The sequence below is a fragment of the Schistocerca gregaria genome, chromosome 5 (genome assembly GCF_023897955.1).
Source record: "Schistocerca gregaria isolate iqSchGreg1 chromosome 5, iqSchGreg1.2, whole genome shotgun sequence".
Classification (NCBI taxonomy): Eukaryota; Metazoa; Arthropoda; class Insecta; order Orthoptera; family Acrididae; genus Schistocerca; species Schistocerca gregaria.
The window spans coordinates 463,552,198-463,579,870 of NC_064924.1; the positions used below are offsets into that span (position 1 = coordinate 463,552,198).

The following is a 27,673-nucleotide window of genomic DNA, read 5'->3' on the forward strand; positions in this document are numbered from 1 at the left end:
TCCTTTAATTTCATGTAAGCTGTGGCAACTGTCATTAAATCTCTCCTTGTTTTCAGTCATTCTTATCTGCCTGTTATTAACACTCGTACAAGAGGCCATTCTGAAACCATTAAATAAACATGCAATAACTCTCTTCGTTCATCTGTTAATGCTGTATCAGTGTTCAGGATCTGGTTCCCAAAATGGGTGCAACTGATCCAGAGCTGTCATGTGAAGTGGAAAACACTTTACACTTTGAAGTTTCAGAACTTAATGAGCAATTTTTGTACCATCAACATCCAGATTAGTTTTTTGTGATTCTTTTAAATCGTTTGAGTGAAATGCTGTGATAGGTCATTTGAAAAGTTCACACAGTCAGTGTACTTCATCATACCCAGAATGAGATTGTGCTCAATCTCTAATGAGCTTGCCTCTGACAGGACACCAGACTGTAAGCTTCCTTCCTTTTTTCCTTTTCCTTAATCCTTTTTGCCATTCAAATCTCTTAGGAATTCCTGTTTTAATTTTTATGTTTGGTGTATAGGTAGACCAGATAGCCCGTAAATACAATTTTCATGATTCTAATAATGTGTGATTTCTGTTCAGAAAATTCCGGAACATTCGTAATTTCATGCCAATGGTGTGTTGGAGTAAAATGCTGTTGGCATCCTTGCACACACACCTGTATTTTATGTTTAACTGCTGTTAAGTTTCATTGTTGCATGTCTGTTAGTTATTGTTCAGTGCTGTATTGAGTGGAAAGTTGTCACACAGTTTGCGAATTTCGAGATCACAGAGTTAGAGGAACAATGCCCCTCCATTACATTTTGCATGAAACTCAAGAAAACCTTTATAGAGATACACCAAATGATGCAGGAAGCCTACGGTGATGAGTGCTTAAGCCATACTCGGTGTTACGAAAAGTTCACACGATTTAAAGGTGGCCAGATGGTAGTCAAAGGTGACCCTCATCCAGGACATTCTTAGACGCCTACCAAGGATGCTCATGGTATGAAAATAAATGAAATTGTGTGTACCAATCGAAGACTGCATGTTAGAGAGGGTGCCAGAGTATGTAACATTTCAGTTGGATAATGCTGTGAAATCCTGACAAGGCATCTTGGAATCCATTGTGTTGCCACCAAGTTTATTCCACAGCTCATGAATCAAGACTAGGACATTCAACTCGCTTTCTGTGAAGAGCCTTTGGATCCCACAGATGAGAACGATAGGTTCATTAAGAAAATCATAACTGGAGATGAGCTATAGCTCTACGTTTGTGATGTTGAGACCAGGTTCAATCTATAGAATGGTTTGGGAAAGGTTGTCCAGGAGCAAAAAGAGCTCGTCAGGTCAAATGTCAAACAGTGCCGAGAGTTTTCTTTGACTTCGAAATATTAGCTTCTCATGCATTCATGCCACAGGGACAAACTGTTTATCAGTGGTATTATTGGTAGGTGTTATGGTGCTTACGAGACAATTCATGACTCTGGCACCATGATAGCGCACCCACACATTCATCCCTGTTCATGCGTGACCATTGCGCAAAAAACAAAATCATTATATTGCCTCATCCTCTGTACTGTCCAGACCTAGCCCTGTGGGCTTTTTTTTATTTCCGAAGTTAAAAAACCCACTGAAGGGATGAATATTTGCAATGATAGACAAGATAAAAGTAAATCTGCAGGTGTTGCTTCACGTGATCCACCAAGATTGCTTCCGGAAAGGGAAACGGGGTTGGGAGTGGTGTATCAATTGTGGAGGAGAATATTTCAAAGCAGACCATGTACAATAAGTAAAAGGTAAGTGTAGAAACATTTTGTGGATGAAATTCTGGAATTTTTTGAACAGTCCTTGTATTTAGTAATACAAAATGGAGTAGTGGGAATGAGTGGATGCAGGTACCTAACTTATGATATTGTGAGAAACAAATGTGTATTCTTGGTATTCATATATAATTTCCATACTAAACATTTTAAAGAGCTTATTTTCTCATTACACCACTAGGAAATAGATAAGCAAATAAGGTCAAAAAAACTAGCTCACACAATGATAATTATGAAAAATAAATATAACACATAATTATGCACAACAATAACGTATATATGACCTCCACCGGTTCTCGATCTCTAAACGTAAACCCTGCTTCTCTAATTTTCTATGGTGACCTCAGTAACACTAGAGACAGCAAAAACTATGGGAATCTCTCCACACTTATTTACTGCATTACGTTCTCTGAATGAAGCTCAGTGGTTTTGAAATGCCTTGGGGCTGATGCAAATTGCCTAATGGTACAGTTAAATGTCTTGTCCATCATGGCACAGATCATTGAACACCCATTTGTGTAATGGTTCAAATGGCTCTGAGCACTATGCGACTTAACTTCTGAGGTCATCAGTCGCCTAGAACTTAGAACTAATTAAACCTAACTAACCTAAGGACACCACACACATCTATGCCCGAGGCAGGACTCGAACCTGCGACCGCAGCGGTCGCCTGGCTCCAGACTGTAGTGCCCAGAACCGCACGGCCACTCCGGCCGGCTTTTGTGTAATGCTTTTGGATTTTGCACTGGTTGGACAAGTGACTGTTGTGAGATGTACTTCTGAAAGTGACAGTTTACCACATACCTTGTGAAGCCAGGTAGATCCAGTGGTTTCTCCTTGTATTGTTGCGTTTGTCTGTATAGCAACCAAGCATTTAGTGGGGAAAGTGAGAAGATGGTAGTACCATTTCTTTGTTCTGAAATTAATCCTAATATTTTCCAGTATTTTCATCAAGTATGTCAACTCCTGCTGTGGAAATGTTATAGTTAAAAATTGTGCCATGTGTAGATATGTCAATAAACTGTTGACCGAATGGAAAGAAATTGCTTCTGAAGCCAAGATTGGTAATTAATTAATAATATTTAGTGATCTTTGCTTCAGAAGAAATTTCTTTCCATATTTCACTTTTTTTCCAAATCTTCTCTCTGACATTGCTTTTGGGACAGCTAGATTTTAGCAATCCTTGCGCATTTCCCAGTACATTCTGTGTGTTGGTAGAGGGTGGTAACCAATCAGAAGAAATATGGTCAACAACACACTTTTTTCGGCCCTTGAAACCTGGAATGTTATATCCCCATGCTGATGGGTGTAAGTATTTGTATAATTAGCGAGCATGTCCCTAATAATGTGATCATAGAACAATTAAAATAGCTGAACATTATTGAAACTGGTTGTGCTGGATGTTGAACACAGTGGCTCATTAGACTCCTAAATCCCTATGTAGGAGTCATCAATCATATTTTTATAGTTACAGATAAATATATGAGAACATTCTAATAAGCATATTTCATAACCAGTCTTTTCTCGTCATAGTAATCTACCTCTTTGGTAACAATTTCTCTATCACAATACTTTGTAACTTTTGCTTCTGCAACAGGATTTTTCTCTCTTTCACATACACCACCTGAGTCTTCATCTGACTGCCTTGGGGATATGTGTATAATTGAGCCTCAGAAAAATCAGAATCCTCTTTTAATTAGCCTGTCATCTCATTGGCAGTCAACCTAAAAACCAAGTGCTTGCAATTATTTCAATGCTCCCATTCAGTCCCACTGTTCCAAAAATGGAAAACTTAGGTATAATGCATTGGGTATAATGCATTATAACCCTTTGTTGAGAAATAATTATGAACAAATGCCCATACACATTAACAGTCAGTTGCTTATACACCATATTTTGTAACAGTAATATGATTGTCTAGTGTCAAATATGATAAAACTTATTTACATTTTCTTTGAAGCCACTTTTCCATAAACATTAATTGCTATAGCATTAGCAAGGTTGCTCTGCAGAAGTTCTCACCAGAACTGTATGTTTTACACAAAAGCACAGAGCATTTGTTTCAGAAATGTAGCAGTGGGATTAACTGGATTAAATTGCAATCAAACTAATTGGTAAGCAGCCAGATCATTCATCATAGTTCAGTACCTCGCCCTTGGACATAGACCTACTAGAAGTTGGTCCATAGACCTTATATAAAATAATATCCTTGTTAAACTTTAGGTCCCCATGTAACAGGCTGGATAAGTCAGTGCAAAGTCCGAAGAAAAGCAACGACATACCACCTACAAGAGGATTGTGCCTAGCAAAGCACTGTGGCATTCAGACCATCCTTCAGGTTGAAGATAGGTTTACCTTAACTTAATAGCAAATTCTGGTGATTTTTGGTAGCAAGATTTATTCATCAATTGCCTCAAGCTTAGTGGAACACAACTTTTAAGCTCTTAAGGTTTTTCTGGTAAAAAGTACTCACATTCACACTCTACTACGCAAACGCCCCACTACGGTGTCCACCGTGATCCATATTATTAAATTGCAATTACCTGGGTTGATAGATATAGGGAGCAGGCAGGGAAGAACACATGAGACAAGGAGGGAGCAGTGGATTAGTGCGAGGTAGGAGTGGGAAAGAGAAATGACTCAGTGGCTACACAAGAAGAAGAAGAAAAAGAAGAAGAAGAAAGGATTTCTGAGGAAGGAGAGGAACAGGGAGATAGAGACGAAGGTTGAGTCAGAGAGGGGAATAGGGAGGAGAAAAGGGAGGGGGTAGGGGGGAAGAGATAGGGAGGAAGGGAGCTGAATGCCTCATTTGGAGAAGGGTGACAGGAGAAGGCAGTACACAATCTGGATGGAGAAGTAGTGTTTTGGACCTTGACAGAAGGGAGAAGGGGAATGTGAGACAACTGAATGGAATTTGTTTTTGATCCCGTAGGATTACATTGTGTAAATAAATGTGTGTGTAATATAAGACATATAAAACATTATCACTTATTTCTGAAGGGGAACCGTTTTGATTAAACTCCTGAATATCACTGATCGTAAAGAACAATATAAACAAATTTAATTTAGTAAATACTTTTTAATGCTAAAAAAATGGTTTTCCACCAATAATAATTGAGGTATTCTTTTTTTTTGGGGGGGGGGGGGGGGGGGAGTTAGTGTCATGTATGCTGTCATGCAGGTTTTTTGACAGATTGTGGGAATATGATACTCTAGTACTAAGGTCATTTTACAAGCATTGTCAGTCAGTGGGGTGTGCTTTGTGTATCATTCTTTCCCTGTGGGTTCAGGTGTGTACACTTGCATTTGTAATCCACTGCAAACTATCTTTTGTAATGTATGTTGTTGTTGTGTATATGTACAAAGATGCAAAAATTAAATTTTTAAAGAACTTTGTGCATGTTTCATAAGCCCTTGTCCATCTTTTGTTTTTTCGATGTTTGTGTTTTGCCACACCGTCACTCCATACTGAAGGTACTGTTCAGAGTGACCATGGTATAGTGTGTACAGAAGCTGTTCGTCTGGGTATCATGAAAGCTGCTTCATTATGAATATGATAGAGCTGAATTTCTTAGAGACAGAATTTGTATGCTCTTTCCATTTCAACTTATTATCTGCAGTAATGCCTAAAGATCCAGTGGATTCTACTTCGTCCGTCTTTATATCGTCCACCTCTAAATTCACAAGTACAGATTTCTCTGTTTCTGAACACTGCATACGTAGTTCTCTTCAGATTTGTAGTTCATTTTCTGTTAGCCCCTGAGCTGTGATATTTGCAGAAATACATGCTTTTTCTCAAACTGTTCCACATTTTGGTCACTGTTCTGTATTGTCATGTCATCTGCATATAGTATTTCCTCCTCTCTCTCTCTCTCTCTCTCTCTCTCTCTCTCTCTCTCTCTCTCTCTCTCTCTCTCTCTCTCTGTCCCTCTGTCCCTCTGTCTTCAATGGCTATATCATTTACAAACATTAAACGCCAGTGATCCCATTACTGATTCCTATGGTACTTCATATTTGATGTCTTTGGTTCCTGACTGACTTCCCTATTGATACATCATTGCATAAATATTATTGTATCCAGTCTTTTGCTTGGCATCAAATTCCATAGTTTTCCAATTTTTGTATCAGTTTATCATGGGCAATGGCGTCGAATACTTTGGGTGAGTCTGTTACCACTGATGATGCTACACAAACATCACTGCTCTCAGTTATTAAGTGAAGGTCTTCGGTTACTGTATTGCCCTTGGTAAGAGATAGTGCCTGAAATTTGGTATTCTTGGTACACTCGTGATGCTGTGGATCTCAGAATACTGAATTCCCTAACAATTTCCGGAGTGGAATGACCCCTGTGTCTAGCTCTAGCTACCATTCCACATTCAAAGTCCTTTAATTCCTACCATGTGACCTTAATCGCATTAGAAATATTTTCACATGAACCACCTGAGTACAAATAACAGCTCTGCCAGTGCACTGCCCTTTTATACCTTGTGTACATGATACTACCGCCACCTGTATATGTGCATATCACTGTCTCATGACTTAAGTCATGTCAGTATAGTACTCTGATGTTAATAACAAGGCTGTTATTTCTTTAAAAATATCATATGAATTATGTGTGTGACATTGTCTATTACTGTAATGCCCCAATGACAATAGATTATTGCTGTGGTTGCTGCTGCTCCTGTTGCTGTTATTTGCAGTTATTGTCTGCACAGTAATGCACAAAAGTTTCACTTGAATTTAAAGAGAATCATTTCTGGTGGCAAGGATGATAAAACTTAAAGCACCATAGCATCTTTTGCTCTTAGCTCATTCACAGGAAATGACGCACTTGGCAAATTGCAGACTTCTTCAAGGCAGAGGAAGACTAATTATTTACTGATGGTGTAGAAACTGTATATAGTGAAGTGGAGAGTAACAGTTGAGTGTGAATAATAAACTTTAGAAACTTTTTTGAAGATAATCTCCCTTTGATGGGATAATGCTTCTAAGAACTATGGGTAGCTTAGTATAGTACCCCAACAGGGAAATTTCATTATTGGTTTTTTTCTTCTGTTTTATTGTAAACAGACTCGGGGATATATATAAAATATTATACATAGAGTTAATGAAACTACAAACCAGGTATGTGCATCATCTGCAAAATAAAAAAGGATACTTTTGCTCATGAGTTTTTTACTCCTTTTGAACATCAGTGAAGATGAAGATGCAGTTAAAATTTAATTACCTTAATGGTTCAGAGAGAAGCTTCAGCAAAAGTAGGGGAAATGTAAATACTGTCACTTTTTGGGAGCACGAGAATGATTCAGTGTATCATTCTATCTCGTTACAGCACTCAATAATGTAAACTTTAAAATATGTTACAGAACACAAATAAAATAAAAAATGCTAAACAAACTATGACAATTATCTCATTCTATACAAGTATTCAGTCTGTTAAGTAAATGACTAGTGTTTTGAAGTCTTATTGGACTTGGAATGTAAACAGTTTAACACACACACTTCCTGGTCAAAGTCAGTTAAATTCTTTAAAAAATATCATGTTATTGCACTTGAACGTACTGGAAAGCATCTTTCAGACTTACATTAACCATTTTCATGAATATCATTCTCGAATTATTTACATTCTTCACCAGGATTGTAAGAGACGGTAGTAAAATTTCATTGCATTGTTAATTATCCAGTGCTACAATAAAATTACTGGAATTGTCTTATTCAATAATATTCCTAAAAAATTATGTACAAGCAATATTAAAATACAAATTTACAACCCCTGCAGAGGTAGTTTAACTATGATTTTATTTGACTTTGTGCTGATCCTGTGCCTGAATGTTTAATTCTGCTGTTTTTTGTGAATGTTGTTCAGGATTATCAGTCTCTTCCTCAATACAGGCATCATTTTTGTGATCTTGACGAGATTTAGTTCTAATGTAGGTGGACAGAGGTCTGCGTTGCTTTTCTTGACATATAGGACATGGCTCCTTCGATGCTTTTGCTCCAGAACAAGAAGCCTTGTTTTTATTTGTCGCTGCAGATGCTTTGTTGCCTGCAAAAAAAAAAAAAAAAAAAAAAAAAAACCATTAAAATGGAAAATGGTATATTTTGATTGAACAATACATACAAACAACAGATAGAGAAGGATTTATTAATGAAGCAAATTTTCATTGATGATGGATACAGGTTACTTATAAACAATGGAAAATTCTATAGTCTTTCCTGATTCTATTAATATATACATTATAGGGTTTCAAACGAAAAATTACCTATATATACCAATTTTAAAGTTATGTTCATGTATGCCGCCACATTGTTGTTGTTGTTGTTGTTGTGGTCTTCAGTCCTGAGACTGGCTTGATGCAGCTCTCCATGCTAACCTATCCTGTGCAAGTTTCTTCATCTCCCAGAACCCACTGCAACCCACATCCTTCTGAATCTGCTTAGTGTAGTCATCTCTTGGTCTCCCTCTATGATTTTTACCCTCTACGCTGCCCTCCAATACTAAATTGGTGATCCCTTGATGCCTCAGGACATGTCCTACCAACCGATCTCTTCTTCTGGTCAAGCTGTGCCACAAACTTCTCCCCAATCCTATTCAATACTTCCTCATTAGTTATGTGATCTACCCATCTAATCTTCAGCATTCTTCTGTAGCACCACATTTCGAAAGCTCCCCAAATAGCAAAACTCCTTTACTACTTTAAGTGTCTCATTTCCTAATCTTATTCCTTCAGCATCACCCGACTTAATTCGACTACATTCCATTATCCTTGTTTTGCTTTTGTTGATGTTCATCTTATATCCTACTTTCAAGAGACTATCCATTCCGTTCAACTGCTCTTCCAAGTCCTTTGCTGTCTCTGACAGAATTACGATGTCATCGGCGAACTGCAAAGTTTTTATTTCTTCTCCATGGATTTTAATACCTACTCCAAATTTTTCTTTTGTTTCCTTTACTGCTTGCTCAATATACAGATTGAATAACATTGGGGATAGACTACAACACTGTCTCACTCCCTTCCGAACCACTGCTTCCCTTTCATGTCCCTAGACTCTGTAACTGCCATCTGGTTTCTGTACAAGTTGCATATAGCCTTTCGCTCCCTATATTTTACCCCTGCCACCTTCAGAATTTGAAAGAGAGTATTCCAGTCAACATTGTCAAAAGCTTTCTCTAAGTCTACAAATGCTAGAAATGTGGGTTTGCCCTTCCTTAATCTAGCTTCTAAGATAAGTCGTAGGGTCAGTATTGCCTCACGTGTTCTAACATTTCTACGGAATCCAAACTGATCTTCCTCGAGGTCGGCTTCTACTAGTTTTTCCATTCGTCTGTAAAGAATTCGCGTTAGTATTTTGCAGCTGTGACTTATTAAACTGATAGATCGGTAATTTTCACATCTGTCAACACCTGCTTTCTTTGGGATTGGAATTATTATATTCTACTTAAAGTCTGAGGGTATTTCGCCTGTCTCATACATCTTGCTCACCAGATGGTAGAGTTTTGTCAGGACTGGCTCTCCTAAGACCGTCAGTAGTTCCAATGGAATGTTGTCTACTCCAGGGGCCTTGTTTCGATTCAGGTCTTTCAGTGCTCTGTCAAACTCTACATGCAGTATCGTATCTCCCACTTCATCATCATCTACATCCTCTTCCAATTCCATAATATTATCCTCAAGTACATCACCCTTGTATAGACCCTCTATATACTCCTTCCATCTTTCTGCTTTCCCTTCTTTGCTTAGAACTGGGTTTCCATCTGAGCTCTTGATGTTCATACAAATGGTTCTCTTATCTCCAAAGGTCTCTTTAATTTTCCTGTAGGCAGTATCTATCTTACCCCTAGTGAGATAAGCCTCTACATGCTTACATTTGTCCTCTAGCCATCCCTGCTTAGCCATTTTGCACTTCCTGTCGATCTCATTTTTGAGACGTCTGTATTCCTTTTTGCCTGCTACATTTACTGCATTTTTATATTTTCTCCTTTCATCAATTAAATTCAATATTTCTTCAGTTTCCCAAGGATTTCTACTAGCCCTCGTCTTTTTACCTACTTGATCCTCTGCTGCATTCACTACTTCATCCCTCAAAGCTACCCATTCTTCTTCTACTGTATATCTTTCCCCCATTCCTGTCAATTGCTCCCTTATGCTCTCCCTGAAACTCTGTACAACCTCTGGTTCTTTTAGTTTATCCATGTCCCATCTCCTTAAATTCCCACCTTTTTGCAGTTTCTTCAGTTTTAATCTACAGGTCATAACCAATAGGTTGTGGTCAGAGTCCACATCTGCCCCTGGAAATGTCTTACAATTTAAAACCTGGTTCCTAAATCTCTGTCTTACCATTATATAATCTATCTGATACCTTTTAGTATCTCCAGGCTTCTTCCATGTATACAGCCTTCCATTATGATTCTTGAACCAAGTGTTACCTATGATTAAGTTGTGCTCTGTGCAAAATTCTACTAGGCGGCTTCCTCTTCCATTTCTTTACCTCAGTCCATATTTACCTACTATGTTTCCGTCTCTCCCTTTTCCTACTACCGAATTCCAGTCACCCATGACTATTAAATTTTCATTTCCCTTCACTATCTGAATAATTTCTTTTATTTCATCATACATGTCTTCAATTTCTTCGTCATCTGCAGAGCTATTTGGCATATAAACTTGTACTATTGTAGTAGGCGTGGGCTTCGTATCTATCTTGGCCACAATAATGCGTTCACTATGCTGTTTGTAGTAGCTTACCCGCATTCCTATTTTCCTATTCATTATTAAACCTACTCCTGCATTACCCCTATTTGATTTTGTGTTTATAACCCTGTAGTCACCTGACCAGAAGTCTTGTTCCTCCTGCCACCGAACTTCACTAACTTCCACTATATCTAACTTTAACCTATCCATTTCCCTTTTTAAATTTTCTAACCTATCTGCCTGATTAAGGGATCTGACATTCCACGCTTCGATCCGTAGAACGCCAGTTTTCTTTCTCCTGATAACGACATCCTCTTGAGTAGTCCCCGCCCGGAGATACGAATGGGGGACTATTTTACCTCCGGAATATTTTACCCAAGAGGACGCCATCATCATTTAACCATACAGTAAAGCTGCATGCCCTCGGGAAAAATTACGGCCTTAGTTTCCCTTTGCTTTCAGCCGTTCGCAGTACCAGCACAGCAAGGCCGTTTTGGTTATTGTTACAAGGCCAGATCAGTCAATCATCCAGACTGTTGCCCCTGCAACTACTGAAAAGGCTGCTGCCCCTCTTCAGGAACCACACGTTTGTCTGGCCTGTCAACAGATACCCCTCCGTTGTGGTTGCACCTACGGTACGGCTCTCTGTATCGCTGAGGCATGCAAGCCTCCCCACCAATGGCAAGGTCCATGGTTCATGGGTTCATGGTTCATGCCGCCACACCCCCTTTATTTCTGTTACATAAACCAGTATTATTTCGTAAAGAACTGTGAACTTTGTTTCCAGCGATTATATGTATGATACATTGTATATGTTGGTAACAGTGCAGCTTTGTAGTGTCTGTAAATGATTATCTTTGCTAGTATTTACTGAAGCAGTTTGTTCACATGTTACTGAATGTTTGTTGCCCAAGTGCTACATATATTTGTGGAAGTACATATCCTTTGTAGCATGGAGAGCTGCATCAAACCAGTCTCAGGACTGAAGAAGACGACAACAACAACAACAACAACAACAACAGCATATCCTTTAATGTGCAATAAATACAAACTATGCCACACATCAAGAAATTCAATAAAAGGAAATTCCGTGGTACCCAGTTCACAAACAAAACAAGCCACACTGTTGAAAGTAACTTATGTTCTTCAGAGAAGAAACTCCCACATGGCACACTTCCTATTGATTAAAATTTTTGTATTAACAATGACTCTCTTTCTAGTGGATATGTTGTTGATATTTGATAAAGGAAGTGGTGAAATGTAAACAATGTTATGGTGTAGGCTGTCTGGAAATAACTGAACAACAAAGTAGCAGGAAGGGTTTAGCATCAAAATTAGTTGTTCTGTGTAGATCATGAAATAAATCTACCTCAAAAATGACTTTGAACATTGTGCATCATTCATATGATGTGAATTTGACGCCAGTGTATGCAATGCGTGCAACAGGAAAAGGAAAAAAGGCTGCTCGAACATTTTGTGGTTTGACGGATCTTCCTCCTCCTCCCAGTAGGCTCACAAATACATAAAAATACTTTCAGGTGCATTGATGATTGTATCTAAAGCATGTATGAAACATGCAGTAGAAGAAACTGTAAATATTAGTGGAACCAGGAACATTGCTGTTGCACTTGATGGGACATAGCAATGTCAAGGACATCGTTCCTTGAATGGTGTTGTAAGTGCTACTTCTCCGGAGAATGGAAAAGTTGTTGATGTTGAGTGCTTACCTAAGTACAGCTACATCTGCCATGGTAACACTGAAGGACATACTGAACATCAGTGTTCTAAGAATTATGATGGTTACAGTGGAGGTATGAAGTGTGATGGAGCTCTAAAAGTATTTCAGAGGTTGGCGCCTGTTTATAATGTTGGGTATATGAAGGACCTAGGTGATGGCGACTCTAAGCCTTTCAATAAAATTAATGATTTCAATGTTTATGGTGATACCTTGGTAACAATACTGGAGTGTTGTGGACATGTGCAAAAGAGGTTGGGTGCTAGATTGAGGAAGGTACGAAGAGAAATGAAAGAAAAGTTGCTATCTGATGGAAAATTTCTGTCTGGCCAAGGCAGATTGACAGAAACTGAAATAGACCTTCTTCAGAGTTATTATGGACTGGCAATTAGACGAACTGCACCTCTGAATGATGTTACGGCAATGAGAGAGGCTGTATGGGCCACCTACTTTCATAAGTTGTCCACAGATGACCACCCTGTCCATGGACTTTGCCGTAAAGGAGCAGATTCTTGGTGGGGTTACCGAAAAGCAAAAGAAAGTGGTCAAATATACCATAATAAGCATTCTCTTCCTGAGCCTGTTATGAATGAAAGAAAACCAATTTTTAGAGATCTAAATGGCCCTTTTCTGTTTAGTAAATGTCTTCATGGGGCACTCAGAATACGAATGAAAGTTTCAACCATTGCATATGGGAAAGATTATCCAAGAAATGTTTTTGTAGGACTAAATATATTAAAAGTTGGTGTACTAGATGCAGTGATTTGTTTGAGTGATGGAGTGATAGGAAGGTTGGAAGTCCTGAGAAATTTAGGCGCAAAAGTGGCTTTAATATGGAAGATTAAGTGCTTGCGTGTGACAGATAACAGTTGTATGAAGCTGAAAGATCCGTTCTCCAGGTTACTAGAGAAGCAAGAAGTGCTAAAAGGAATGCCAAGAGGAAGCTTGAAGATGGAGAAATGCTGCAGGATGAAGACTATGCTTCAGAAATGTTCTGAGGCACAGTTTAATTGGACCCATATCTTCATTCGCAATTTCCCACAAGTTGTATTTTTCAGATTCAGATACAAATATTTCCTAAAGTTTATAAAGCATTGCTCTATTTTTTTTCTGTAACTTGCAATAGTCCATACTTATGTAGTAGACCTAAGCTTTTTTTGCAGAATCAACTAAATATAGAAAAAATAACATTTTTATTAGGAAAAAAAATATAAAAATTAAAATTTAAGATGATATTTTTTTATCCTTGCAATATACATAATAGGTGGAATTAAATACGTCTAGTACCTCAGCCACCATGTCATGCATATCTGATAAAAATTTGGTCTCCTCCAAATGTATAACATTGGATTAAATGGTACCTCAATTTGAGGAAGCATTTTGCAAACAAATTGCATCAATTTCTTTGTAATTTTTTTATGACCCTGAGCAGGTTAAAAATATCCAAAATACTTTTAGTTTGTTTAGGAAGTGTGCTGCATTACCTGATATAAAAAAAAAATCTGTAAAACATGTACGTTATGAACAGTACCTGAAAGAAATAGGTATTGATTTTTACATAATACTGAACCGGAACGTACCCTGTATCCTTAAGGGGCTGGGATAAAATATCCACTATGTAATGCCGACATTTGAAGAGTGTCTTTGTTTCAAAGATTTGAAGCCTTGAAAATTAGTAGTGTCTTGTGTCAGTTCCCAACCTCCATTTGCCTGGTTACTGCATCTTTACCTGTATCTTCACCATAATCTTCCATTTGATCACTGATTCTTGTTAATTTTCATCAGACAGATTTTGATGTGGTAAGAACATAGGAAATGAAATGGAAGAAGGCAGCCACTCACTATAATATCCTTGTGCAGTGATCCTAACAGTATTGATTTTATTAAATGGTGCACACTTGAAGCAAACTTTGTTCCTCATAAACAGTTAGAGGAATTATCATAAAGTGTTGCACATTAAGAAGAATTATTAGTGAAACAGAAAGAGTAGACAGTCTTCAGATGCTTTAAAGACTTTATCATTTATTTGAAGATGTACTTGCAAAGCATAGTACTGCAACTGAAAGGGGAGTTTTACATGTGTACCTTATAGTTAGTGCCAACTAAACATTTGGATTTCGTAATATGGAGGAATCTGAGGTAGCATGCTGATTTCTTTTTGAGTAAATAAAAGTCACATCTAATGTGATTGCTTTTATTGTCTGCAAATAAATGGTTTTCATGATGAAATATTAGCTGCTTTGGTGTATTAAATGCTTCTGAAAAGAATACATGAAGGTATATCTTATACTCTGTAACATAGGATAATGGTTTGGTGAGACATTACTGTCTGTGCTTAGAGAACATCACTGCGAGAATTCAGAATTGTTGCAAAAACATCATATGCAGAATTTCATAAAGTCAAGCACTAAGTGAAAAAACATTTGTCTGATTATGAAATTCGATATATATGCATCTTAGTGCTCAGTGAGCTCGTCATATTCAAGGTACTTTATTTTGTGCAGTGTAATCATTTACACTGTTCTTCGCCTAAATCATCTCATTACAAGTTTACATTTCTCTAGCTTTTGAATTTATAAGTACATTTCAGAAACAAACACAATCTAAAGTACAAAGCCACAACTTTAGTATGTTTATCACTGTTGATAGTTGCATGGGTAGTAGAGAAACAGGCTCTCCTTTGCAGCACTAATCTTCTAATTTATTAATATCTGATTGTTTTTATCATTGATTATAATAGTAGTTGGTTTCTCAGTGATTGTTTGTCTTTATATTTTATAAAGTTTTTTTATGATCAACGGTGTTAATTTAAGAAGTGATAAATAAAGTTCTTGTATAAGGTCATGTGGCATGTACCTGCAAAGGCTTTTAACAATATCTGGTAAACCGAACCCTAATGTCATGAGTTTTACCTTACTTTTTACATGTGTAGATAATGTGCGTTCAGCCAAGGACAAATATGCTCTCTTTCAGAAAGAGAAAAGAGACTTTTCTATTGATGGTTACATCTTTTTCAATAAGAATGAACATGTGCAACATCGCTAGTTACGTCATTCATTAATGAGTAACTAGATAGATTCTGCTCAAATGGCAGGACTGTGAAAGTATATATGTAAGTACACTCACATGATTCATGTGCAGTCATTATTTTGCCATTCCTAATAGTCTGGTGTGATGTAGTGAAATGCGGAATAAGGGCATAATTCCTTTTTAAAAATTGATGGCTGACTCTCTCACTATAATTAAGTAATGCTCCTGAGAATTTCAACATAAACACAAAGGAAGTAAGCTAATGGATTAAAAAACTTCCTTCGCATTCAAAATAAAAGAACAGCTTACAAACAAAAGATGTAATGGATCCTTATGCACAGTCTCATTAGCCTTTGTTGATAAAATTACTTTACGCTAAACTTTGCAGAAGAACTGCATCTAAGTGCTGCTTATCTACACCTTAGTATTGCTGTCTTGTTTTCATTAAACATAGTTTCAGAAAGAGTCAGTATGTAATAGTGTTGGCCAGAGTGGCACTTAAGGCAGGCCACTACAAGTACAGCCAAAGTGAATAAATACATTGAGGTACAGTTATCACTAAGTACAGTGCACAATACAGCAATTTTTTGACATATTCAACTAAGTTTTAATGTTCATAGCTGCCTTATTGTGAAACTATGTACTTTTCCTGTGACATTGAAGAGAACCTTCAAATAACAGTCAAACAACATGACATGCGGAACTTGATCAAACAGTAGCAAGGTAACAGCACTGCAAATCACTGTCATGCTATCTGGAGAAGAGATCCCTCAAACAGTCCATTGTACAGTACTAAATCTAACCAAGATATAATTCGGGTACTGTTCCTGTTTGACTATCGTGTCATATGCCAAAAATGTTACCCTTAACATTGATGCATACTGTAAAGTGATTCTGGGTTGATAATACTGCACACTGAATTTAATCTGAACTTACAACAACACAGGCCTGTATCTTCAACTCAGTTTTCCTTGGAGACTTTTAATTTTAATTTTCTCTGCAGATGCAAGACCAGAGATATTATGGCGAGCATACAAACTGTTTCGTTTTCTCCATATGACCAAAACAATGATCTCCAAATGTTCTGTTAAAGTCTTTAATTATGTCTGCAGAATGGGTGGTCATATTGGTACCACACAGTTTATGTTATGTCTAGAGGTATGTCTTCCAGTTAGAGTGGCAGCATATCTAGTAATAAATAGATTTTTCCGACACTCTAGTGTCCCATGAAGTGGGCAGCAGTGATGCAAATTTTGAAAAGTTCACACGACATATTAGCAGACAAGAGTCTTTGCTTATCCACTTCTCTCAATCAATGTGAACTATCATCCTTGCATTAGTTTCTGTTAGTCAGTTGTGTATTTGACTCTTCACAGTTCAGTTGACAGACTTATTTAAAATAATATTTGCAAAGACTGATAATGAGGATTAGGCATGATATGGCTACCTTCCAGCATACAGCCACACTACTAACAGTGTGGTATCTTTCTCCATAAACAAAAATTGTGTCCATTTTTTTTAAACTGTAATATTTATTCAAAAGTATGAATAGCTTCATGAGCAAGTTGTCTGATCACTAGTCTGATCACAACAGCAGTAGAGCACAAACTGATAGTCACAAGTAAACACATGAACCATACCTGAGTTATGTGTTTACTTATATTAGGTGCAGTACGGCAAACATACTGTGGTTTCAAATCTTGGTCATCCTCCATGTGCTTGTCACCATGATGGCCAGTAAGAGAGCTCTCAACACGCAATATGTTTTAACGATTACATTGGAAGCAATGGAAGAAAAATGTCTCACTTGTGTAATGATTTTGCTTGTTCTTCTAACAATAAGGTATACCCCTCACTTTCAAGACATTCTGTTTGGTTTAACATGTATTTTATTGTGTTCATGTGATAGAGCCTTGAAGACTTGTTCCATTAACATAATCAGTTCTTCCTCCTCGGTTGGAAAAAAAGAAATTGGTGATCAGCTTGAATCTGAATTTTCTATTATTTTGTACTTATTTCATTTTCTGTCTGAAATTTCTGTTAAGCTGTACTGTGATGGATTGTATACCGAAATAGTGAAAAGTACATCACAGAGCCACAGTTCACAGAACTGGTGCACTGCATGTTCAGTTATCTGCTTTTGGTCTGCCTCCTCCACAGTTTCCATCATGTCGATTAATGACACACAAGGAATTGGACACAGTGTAGTGTATGTATTTGCTGTCAGTAAATTAACTGACGAGGACCCCTTTATCTACATGTTGTTGGATGCAGAAATTGAGCCTAGTTGCTTCAGTTTTTTTTTTCCCAGCCAAAGTACTTGTTCTGATATAAATCCAGTAATGGGCCCCAAAAATTTACTAACCAAGTATTTTCAGTCAGCATGACCATCTTCAGATCTGAGTGAAACCAGTACATTACATAATTCAAGTAATTGCATATGTCATGTTAATCAACCATACAAGCTTTGTCACAAAATCTACAAATTTTTCTGCCTACCATAGATACTATTAGGTTAGATGTTTTGTTTCTTGAGAGACATGAGGTATACTACCATGCTGCAACGGGTGACTTACTTTGAGAGTGCAAGCACATCACTTGTCACAGCATATATGTCATGTCTATGAAGTGTGAACATATCCTTCATAATGGTGTCCACGATACTCGGAAAAATTTTCAGGTTTTGTAACAAAGCTTGTATGGCTGATCTGTGTGTGTGTGTGTGTGTGTGTGTGTGTGTGTGTGTGTGCGTGTGTGTGTGTGTGCGTGCGTGTGCGCGCGCCCGGAGACGGTCATAACTGAATCAAGTACCACTGGAGTAATGTAGACCCAAATAATTTACACCAACATAAAAACATACATTGCAGTTGTTCAATATAAAAGTAGTGATTCCATCTTCATAAAAATTACATTAAGGAAAAAAAAGAAATTTAGTTACAAAAAACTATAAATAAATTTTAGTGTGTTATTAATACAAAAATGAATGAAATATCATTGGATACAATTGACTCAGAGAAAGTGTCGCACATATAAAAAAATATAACTTTAAAAACATGAAAAATGATTTTCCATTGTGCTTAATGGATCTTATTGACTCCAGTGGTATTAGAAAAGTAATAAGAGAAGTGTAAGTAATTTTACATTAGATTTTGAACACAATAAGCATTAAAGCTCAAAACTGTGTAATTACTGCATATGTATTGAAGCACCATATCTCATGGCGTGCGGATTGCACAGACTTTATGCGTCTAGCATTTCAGCTTGAGAGATTTAGAGACTTGCAAAAACTTTACACTTAATTTCTTACTTTTTTGAGGCTTTTTCTAGCTAGCACCCCAGGCTATATAATAAAGGGAAAAAAAATTGTCGCTTACTACATTTCTGCTGTCTGGCAGTCAAACTTAAGCATCCTGTTTTAATTTATTGCCTCTTTACTACTGACTCTAGACAAAGCATATTTTGCAGACAGTAACCGTATACACCCGCAAATTGATATCATTGCACAATACACAGTTCAGGAGATATGATGTCTTAAAAATTGAGATAAACTAGCTTTCACCTGAAATTGAGCTGACCTGCCCAGAAAATACTCAAGTGTATGCTACTAACATCAAACTTTTTAAAAAATACATGGAAGTTCGATTATTTGAAGGAGATAGTGGGGTTGGGGGGGGGGGGGGGAGTTGGCTAGTGACAGTAAATAATGCAATTAAGCAGTTTATGAAGGCCGAGTGGAATCGCACTTGGATTATAGAAGGCAGTAATGAACGCTGCATGGTTATTATTCGAAAATAACTTCCCCGTGTTTTGTTATCAAGTGTCTCATGACGCAAATTTTCCTTGGAATAATGGCTTGTGTGTGGCACGAAAGAAATTTCTTTCGTAGGGCATCGTTGCAGCTTGCATAACCATGGTAATGAGGACAGCTGTATCAGTGATGTTTACTGCTTGCGTTAATTGTCTTTTAAGGTAATGGGGCCATTAATTTTATTAAACACCCTAATTACTTAAACATTCAAGACTGCTTGAACACGTATTGGGCGTAGAAAGCTTTGTTGTCGCGCCTGCGATAGTACGATGACGCCTTTCGAGTGTCCAAGGTGAACCGGTGGTTGTGTTTTATCTGTTGTTGTTGATAATAAGTAGTACTTTTTCCACAAGGCTGCGCATCGCGCAATATTTTTTTAAGCCTGTGACAAAGTAAAATGACCTTTTTAACCTCTAGATTTAAGTATGACGTTTATCTATTAAAATACACTTACGTTTCCGGTAAGAAACAGTTTATTGTGCACTGGAAACTATTTCGTACTGCTTGAACTGTAAAGGCGACAAAATTTTTACAAAATGCCAGTTTTTCCGCAGAATGCTAACGTATATCTTCGCACAATAATTGTAGTCCAATACTTAACGTAAATTTTCAATGCGATATGGTCCTCAGCTGCGATGAATTTTTTGAATGATTTCTTAAAGCCTTCAGTTGCCATTTTCTTTATTTCCTGTACAATGGTACAATTTGGGCCTTAGGCCATACTCAAGTATTTTATGGATGATTTTTTGGTAACAGATAGTCGTATATGTTGTTGCACATATGACATGCTATATGCTATATAACACGAAAGTCAACAAAGCCTGACGTTTTTACTTCACAGAACGGGCATATGATTAGTGAAACCGAACAGTTCAAATTTCTAGGTGTTCAGATACGTAGCAAGCTGTCGTGGAAAGCCCACGTTCAGGACCTTGTTAAAAGACTTAATACTGCCATTATTCGAAATAATTTATGAGCATAAGATGATGTCATAGGAGCAACAACGTATATGACATAATCTGTTACCCAAAAATCATCCATAAATTACTTGAAAATGGCCAAATGCCGAAATTGTACAATCGTACAGTAAACAAAGAAAATAGCAGCTGAAGGATTCAAAAAAGCACTCAAAAAAACTTAACGTGAACGTTGATGGCGGTCCATTGACGAAACACCCACTTACGTATGAGAACTACCTTCAGTGGAGTTTGCCTCTGAGGATTCTTAGTTCGGTAACCGTCATTCTTATCAGAAAAGAAAAGTCCACACATTTATGTAGATGATTACTGAAAGAAATAAGCAACCAGCCACTAATTTTATTTTTCCAAATACTTTAATTCACAGCCACGAAGCTCAACCAACATGATCATGGACTGAATAATGAATAATGTAGGTAATTGTTTATCCCTACAGACAATGGTATGCACACACACAGAACATACTTCTGTGAGGAACGAATGGCTTCCACACGTAACACTCGCGTTAATACGTATTTGTAGTGATTGGACAAACTGTGAATTGCGACCTGCCCTACTATAAATAAGCCCTGGTTTCGTATCCAGTCGCTCAGAATTCTCTTGCAGGTTAATGCATATAAACTGCAAATGATGGCTAACGTTTCTTTTTTTGGACTACTGCAAATAACCTGTCGCAATTCCCTTATGATGCTGGAGGACAATAACATCCTTAATCGCCTTTCCGGTATACACCAGTGGCTGGATAATATTTAAACTACATGATTGTGAAGGCCTAGAAATAATGGGTTATTTCATCCTCAAGTTCATCAAACGTATCCTAGAAATTTTATACCTTGTGGTTTATGGCAGTGTCCACTTGGAAGACAGTCCTTGCTGGGAAGAAGAAGCTACCTAAAATGTCTTATGGACCTTATCGGCTACGTTTCCTTTCAGCGAGACCGTATTGCTCCCTGAAAATCATAACATGACCAGCCAAACTATTGGAGAAGTTAACCACTCGTACGGGTGGAAGAAGGCTAGATCATGAATGTGGAAGTCGGTGTACCGGAACATGTGTATTAGTGCCCTCTAAATTGTGACATCTGGAATAACAATACTGTAGACGGGCAATTTCGCTTTGCGTTAAGAAATCCTGGTTCTCGGACAACTAAAAGACGACATTGCCAACCAAATATCCCACAGGGAACGGCAAGGGTTTAGCGGTCGGTCAAACTGATGCAAATGACTGAAGCGTCAAGTAGACCTATTGTACAGGTTACCACAAGTAAATAATCACTACTTGGAGCTTCTCGCGTCAGTCCCATCGTGTTACATACAATTATTATAGCCTAATTATGTTTAGCACTGATACAGGTTGGTAGGAACAATTTGAAAATATTGTAAGGATGTTGCAGGGGAGGATGTGCTGAGAAATAATTGCTAAGAAAAAAATTCAATACCTTGCGCCATTGCAGAGTTATTCAGCATTGAATTTAGCCAATCAGGTCGTTGCGCGCGCAAATTCAAGCACTTCGATGCGCTAAAATGCGGTAGTGCAAGGCATCTGTGGTCCGTTTGTTACTTCTTGAAATTCTCATTCCCAGTTAAAAAAGGTGCCATTTCGTAAGTGATAAACTAGGTGAGCAAAAGCTACGTTTGTTCGGTTTGAGAAAACCAAACGAAAATACGTTTGGCGAGACCGCCTCTGACAGTCTGCTTGAGTCTGCCTGCGCCTCGACCTAATATGCCAATTTCTGCGCTAAGTTACTCAGAAACTGCGCAACGTATCAAATTTTTCTCAACAATTATTTCACAGCACAACCTACACTGCAACACCTTACAAGCTTTTCAGACTATGTTTAAATTCTCGTAAATGGAAATGCTAATTGTTTACGTTTGCTGTGGACAGACTGGTGGTAGATAACGAGGGATATGTATTTCATAATGTTCATTTGTGCTTTTGCATCAACTCAGAGTCCTTCAAAACCATTGAGATTCATTCGGAGAACGCAATGCAGTAAATAAGTGTGGAGAGATTCCCATAGTTTGTGCTGTCACTAATGTTATTGAGGTCACCATAGAAAGTTAGAGAAGCAGGGTTTACGTTTAGAGTTCGAGAACCGGTGAGGGCCATATATACGATATTGTTGTGCATAATAATGTGTTATATTTATTTTTCGTTATTCTCTTATTATTATTGTGTGTTAATCTGAAAAAATTACAAAATTATCAGTGTACTGCAGTTTTCATTGCTGCAACACCCATCAGTATCTACCTGCAACTTTAGTTGCTTTCTAGTATAGTGTTTAGCAGACAATTCTTTCAGTCTATGCTGACACGACACGAGATACAGTAGCTGTAGAGCCCGCTGTTGACACCAACAAAGCGGACATAGACCACTTGTCCTAGCAGGAAGCCTGTATATATCGTATATTAATGACCTGACAGACAATATAAGAGGCAGTCGAATGAAAACGATACAGTTGGAGAAAAGTTATGATAGTGAGTGCACGCTTAGATTTTTTGTCGTGCAAACTATGACGCAGAGTGTGTCAGTTGCTGCTATAGTTCCTTAATCAACTGAATGGCTTGCGCAATTTTCAGACGAACGCTTTCTAGATGCTCCATTTATATGAACTGCAACTTATTGTAGTTGCCCTAAAGCGATGTGCTATGCACTGGTGTAAACAAATATTTTAAAACATTTTAAGTATTATTATTATTAAAACCGTAGGAATTCGTGGCACGTTAAAAGCGGAGATGGCAGCAAGTTATATTTGGGAATGGGACAGGAACATTCTGTAACTCCTCCCTCCCACAAGAGAACCCTGGGTCCATTAAGACTTCAATACATAAGAGGCAGTAAAATGAAAACGGACACAAGTATTCAAATCTATGGATATCCGGCTTTAAATGTTGAAGTAATGGATACAGAAGGCGAAAATATTTGTTTTACCGTGAGTCCACGAAAGCATTATGTCATGTTTTAAACACACACGGCACACAATGATAAGAATACATATATATATTATTCAAGTAAGTACTCAAACGCAATCTGCAATATAGCAGCAAACAAGGTGAACAATGGAAATGTTGTTTGTACCTTCGGAACGCGTTCGTGTCTGCTGCCATAACAGTACACAAGCAAGTTCAGTTATGAGTGTCCAAAATCCGAGTGGGACGGAAAGTAGAAGAGGCGACCTTAGAGGAGAGAACAATCATTTTGCGTATGCATGAACAGTAAAGAAATTGGAGAAGCTGTCCACAAAAATCCGTCCTCTATGTGATGCGCCTCCAACGTGAATCAATCTAGGACAGGTGCTATGTTAAAATTTACTTCAACACATACAAGACATAAGCTGAAAATACTGAAGCAAAATTCCAGCATATCAGCAACAAAAATTAGAGCAATTCTGGAAGAACATCTTGGGAAGATGGTTCACGAAAACAGCAGTTAGTAGTGTTCTGATCAGCATTGGTTACAGTTCCAGAACACCAAGACCAAAACCGTATGTAAGTGAAGCAAACAAGAACAAGCGGTTAGTATTTGCCAATGAGTACGTAACGATGTAGAATGAGTTTTAGGATCGTAAGTTCAGTGTATACCGAAGTGCTAACCGTTTAAGGGTTGTCGTAAAAATATGGAAGCTAGGGTCAAACACGGAGGCGGCAGCGCAGTTGTGTGGCGTTAATTGGTTTGGGTAAGCTAGCTTTTATTGATTGCAACGTGAACAAGTGTTTTTATAAAAATATACTACAAGAACATCTGTGCCGGCCGATGTGGCCGATCGGTTCCAGTCGGTTCAGTCTGGAACCACGCGACCGCTACGGTCGCAGGTTCGAATCCTGCCTGGGACATGGATGTGTTTGATGTCCTTACGTTCGTTTAAGTAGTTCGAAGTTCTAGGGGACTGATGACCTCAAATGTTAAGTCCCCTAGTGCTCAGAGCCATTTGAACCAAGAACATCTGTAGAGAAGCGCTCAAAAACAAAATCTTGGACGGAATTATTATTTCCAACAAGCTTACCTCAGAAGTTGCTAGGTTACGAATCGTCTACAACATACCACATTAAACTCAAACACCAGCTCAGTCACCCGGCCTGTACCTCAATGCGAGAACATATGGTAAAGATTGGAAGAACAAGATAACACCATATCACAAGTAAAACAAGATTGAAAAACATTATTCTGCAAGAAAGAAATAATATTGATTCGGATGTAACCAGCAAGAATGTACATTCAATGCTAAGGCTTTATGCAGCACTTATTTAAAGGAACTCCATGAAAAGCAAATACTAGAGTCCTGTGTTTTCTTTATGTCCAAATGTTGGAAACTATATTTCAGTTTTCATTATGAAAATGTATTCATGTTTAATCTGAGTAAATACATGAGACGTTAAAAACGAAAGAAAGATGTGTTGAAAACATAAGGAGATTTCAGTGTGTAGCAAACCTGGAGACATGAGCCTGAAAACAAAAAATTACTTGCGTATGTTTGTTTTACGAGTTGATAATTAAAACCTTGTGATTACCCTTCCTACAAAAGAGTGTGCCAAGAAAACACTTGTGCGAACCATCCTAGAATATTGAAGAAATGGATCGGACACAGACCTCATCTTTTGCCCTAGCGTTTATTCCGTCTTGTACGGAGCCCGTTGTTTTCCCCTAGGTTTAGCAAATTTTATTTTACTACTTAAGTGTGTCAGGCGTCAAAGTGACCCCTAATTGGGTGAAGCCGAGAGAGTCATGTCTCAATCGCGTAAATTTTGCCCTGTGTGTGTTCGTATTTTAGCTGTTTGTATTATCGTTCACTGTGAAGTGGATGTTGGGGACCAGCGGAGCATTTGCCCAAACGAGCATGGGAAATTGCCTAAAATGCACACTCGGGCTGGCCGGTGTACCAGCCCATGCCCAATAATCCGCCGGGTGGATTCGATCAAGGCCTGGCTCATCTGTCTAGCAAGCTAGCGCGCAACGCTTTACGAACTCTGTAGGATGCGCAGACAAAGTAAGACTAACAGGAGATACAGAACATATACAAAGGTCAGTTCAAATGGTCAGGTTTATTTCATTCACGTGAGAGCGTCACAAAAATGTTGGGAAATGTGGACTGCAGACACGTGGAGAAAAATGCCAACTATTCCGCGAAAGTCTGTGGAGTTTCAGAACCAGTGTTACGTGAGGATTGTGGGAACATACTGCAGCTCGCACAGGATCTAGAATTTATTCATTTATTTAGCATATGGCATTACGTATCAACAGCAACTAACAATTGTCGATTACATAATTTTACAAAATTTAATGGCTCAGGTGTCTGTCTGGTTGGTTCTGAGAAGAACCGTTGTGAAGTAGTTTCCTGCCAGCTCTGATAATCGTTTAGCACCACCCAGATACGTGCAGTATAGGGTGTGCTGCGGACGCGAGTATCTCGAAGACAAGATTATACTAATTACGGCGCACACAGAAGTAATTGAACAGCCATTATTCCGCCTTCTATACGTAAATGGAACGGAAGGTATGTGGCACGATCCTCTTCACAGAAATTAGAAACATATGGCTTTATATGAATTTAGATAAACGATCACGAACGTTCTGGCTGTTCAGAACATATCTGAAGACACAATTACGGAAGGAAGCAAACATTTCATGCCTGTTAGATGTGCTTCGCTAATTTACGAGACGCAAATGCGCAGTTAGTGCGCAGGCGCGGCTTCCATTGGTTGGGTGTAGTGTGGGAGAGCGGACTGCGCAGAACCGTATAGCCGCCGGCAAGGTTCCGCGCTGCGCGGCAGTGTTTACAGGATTCGTAACGAGGACACGCGGACCGCAGCCGCTCCGCGCCGCGTGCTGTCTCCAGAAATAGACGCTGGGCGCGCGCCGAAGGCCGGCCAGGGGCTCGGCCGCCGAGCCGAGCCGAGCCTCCTGCTTTTCCAGCCAACCACCAAGCGCAGCACTGCGAGCTAATGAACCCGCAGCTTTCGGCCGTGAACTGGCCGCACTGGCACATCTCGTTCGCTCACATCTCGTTCGCTCACATCTAACCCAAACACATCCCTCCCAACGTTTGACGATCTCGTTCGCTCACATCTAACCCAAACACATCCCTCCCAACGTTTGACGATCTCGTTCTTGGATACTGCTGTTATTGCTAGTCCGGGAGTTTTGCCCATGAAGAACCAACCGATTACGTTAAAAAGTCTTCAATCTTCAGAGTGTGAAGAACGTGTCGCGACGATACCCATAACACGTTGTACCCAATCTAGGCACGCTGCTTTCGGGAAATGCAGTGACGATCTTGAACAATCTTTTTGAATTATGTGTTTCAGCCAGGCAACATAACTAGTTTCGACTTACTAGTTACTCTTTAGATGATTTAAACAAGTCACGTAGTTGCTCAACCAGGCGCGGAGAACTGCTCTCAATGTAAACACACACCTGCGTTTTGATTGTCTGAACTAAAAGGTATAGTTAACTATGTGCCGTAAAAATATAAAATTGGTGAATATTAAATAGTAAATACTATATCCGATCAAAAATGTTCACAGTGTAAAACTGATTGTGAGAAAAGTCTTCCCAAAATGAGAACTAGTAAAAAAATTCTTAGGTGCTGGTTTACATAAGCTAAACGAGTATTAGGAGCAGGATATAAGAAACTGTTAGCGAGTAGCAAACTTGTGGCTGGCGAATATTGTATAAGCCCTTTTCCTCAACTTCAAACAGATTCGTCATGTGAGTTTTGTGACAGCAATCATAAATAATGAAACTTCAAATGCAGAAAGAGATGCGGGACGGATTCGTGTATCTGGGTTACGCCCACGTCATTGGTTCTCCTGTTCAAAAAATACTTTCCCTCAATTTGACATTGAATCTATCCAAAAACCTAAACTGTTTCCTTTTCCAGATGTTTTCTACCTGATCATGAATTTGTAATCGCGACTACAGAGAATCGAGATGTTTGTAAATGCACCGTGTCGAGTGCGTGTGTCCAGTCACGTACACAGCACTCGCAGGTTTCGCTGTTGCCTCTCTCGATCTGATAATAGCGACCAATAAGAAGTCTCTCTCTCTCCCGGCACAAAGTTGGAAACTACATTTCTACTTATTGCTGTCTACCTTAAACGACACTTGTTAGTAGCTTCAGCTGTGCTGTTAAAATCAAACACGCACGAAGCTGGCTACCAGATGACTGGATTTTCAGTTTGTCATGGAACATATTCGTTTACAGTGAGTGCCCTTTTTTGCATATGGAAAGCGTATGGCACTGAAAGAACTCCGCCGTAGCAGAAGAAAGCAGATTTAGCAGTCAAAAGTGAAAACTCGTACCGGGCGAAATCCGCGCAATACGAAAGGAGGCCATGACCGGTGACTGACCTTTGTGATCCTGCTGTGTCGTCCAAGTGTACTCGTATCCGCTGTGCTTGAGCGAGTGGTACGTGAATACGTCGGGGAGCGAGTTGTACACGTCCATTCTGGATGCCGCGGCGACCGCCACTGACGCCTGGTCCCAGTCACGCCTCTTTATCGCGTCGGCCGCGCTCAGGCTCCATCTGCTGTGTGTGTGTGTGTGTGTGTGTGTGTGTGTGTGTGTGTGTGTGTAGGCCGCTGGCGCGCTCGGATACTCTTCCGGCAACGGACTCGCTTTTCCACACTC

At 38.8% G+C, this 27,673-nt stretch overlaps 2 protein-coding genes across 2 annotated transcripts in view; one reads left to right on the forward strand and one right to left on the reverse strand.

Moving 5' to 3' along the window:
- LOC126272058 (kinesin-like protein KIF14) overlaps positions 1-27,673 on the forward strand; it is a 234,826-nt gene that overhangs the window by 76,742 nt on the left and 130,411 nt on the right. The window lies entirely within an intron of this gene.
- LOC126272064 (uncharacterized) lies at positions 7,460-27,652 on the reverse strand. Its single transcript, XM_049974603.1, has 2 exons — positions 27,394-27,652; positions 7,460-7,851 (listed from the first exon to the last, which is right to left on the reverse strand). The coding sequence occupies exons 1-2, from the start codon at positions 27,488-27,490 to the stop codon at positions 7,604-7,606; spliced, it is 345 nt and encodes a 114-aa protein (XP_049830560.1). The 5' UTR covers positions 27,491-27,652; the 3' UTR covers positions 7,460-7,603.

What these genes read in the sequence shown, in the direction of transcription:
- LOC126272064 (XM_049974603.1), bottom strand. Translation starts at nt 27,490, where the DNA reads ATGGACGTGTACAACTCGCTCCCCGACGTATTCACGTACCACTCGCTC. An exon ending in GACACAGCAGGATCACAAAG is followed by an intron (nt 7,852 to 27,393) that starts GTCAGTCACCGG and finishes TTTTTTTTGCAG; the next exon opens with GCAACAAAGCATCTGCAGCG.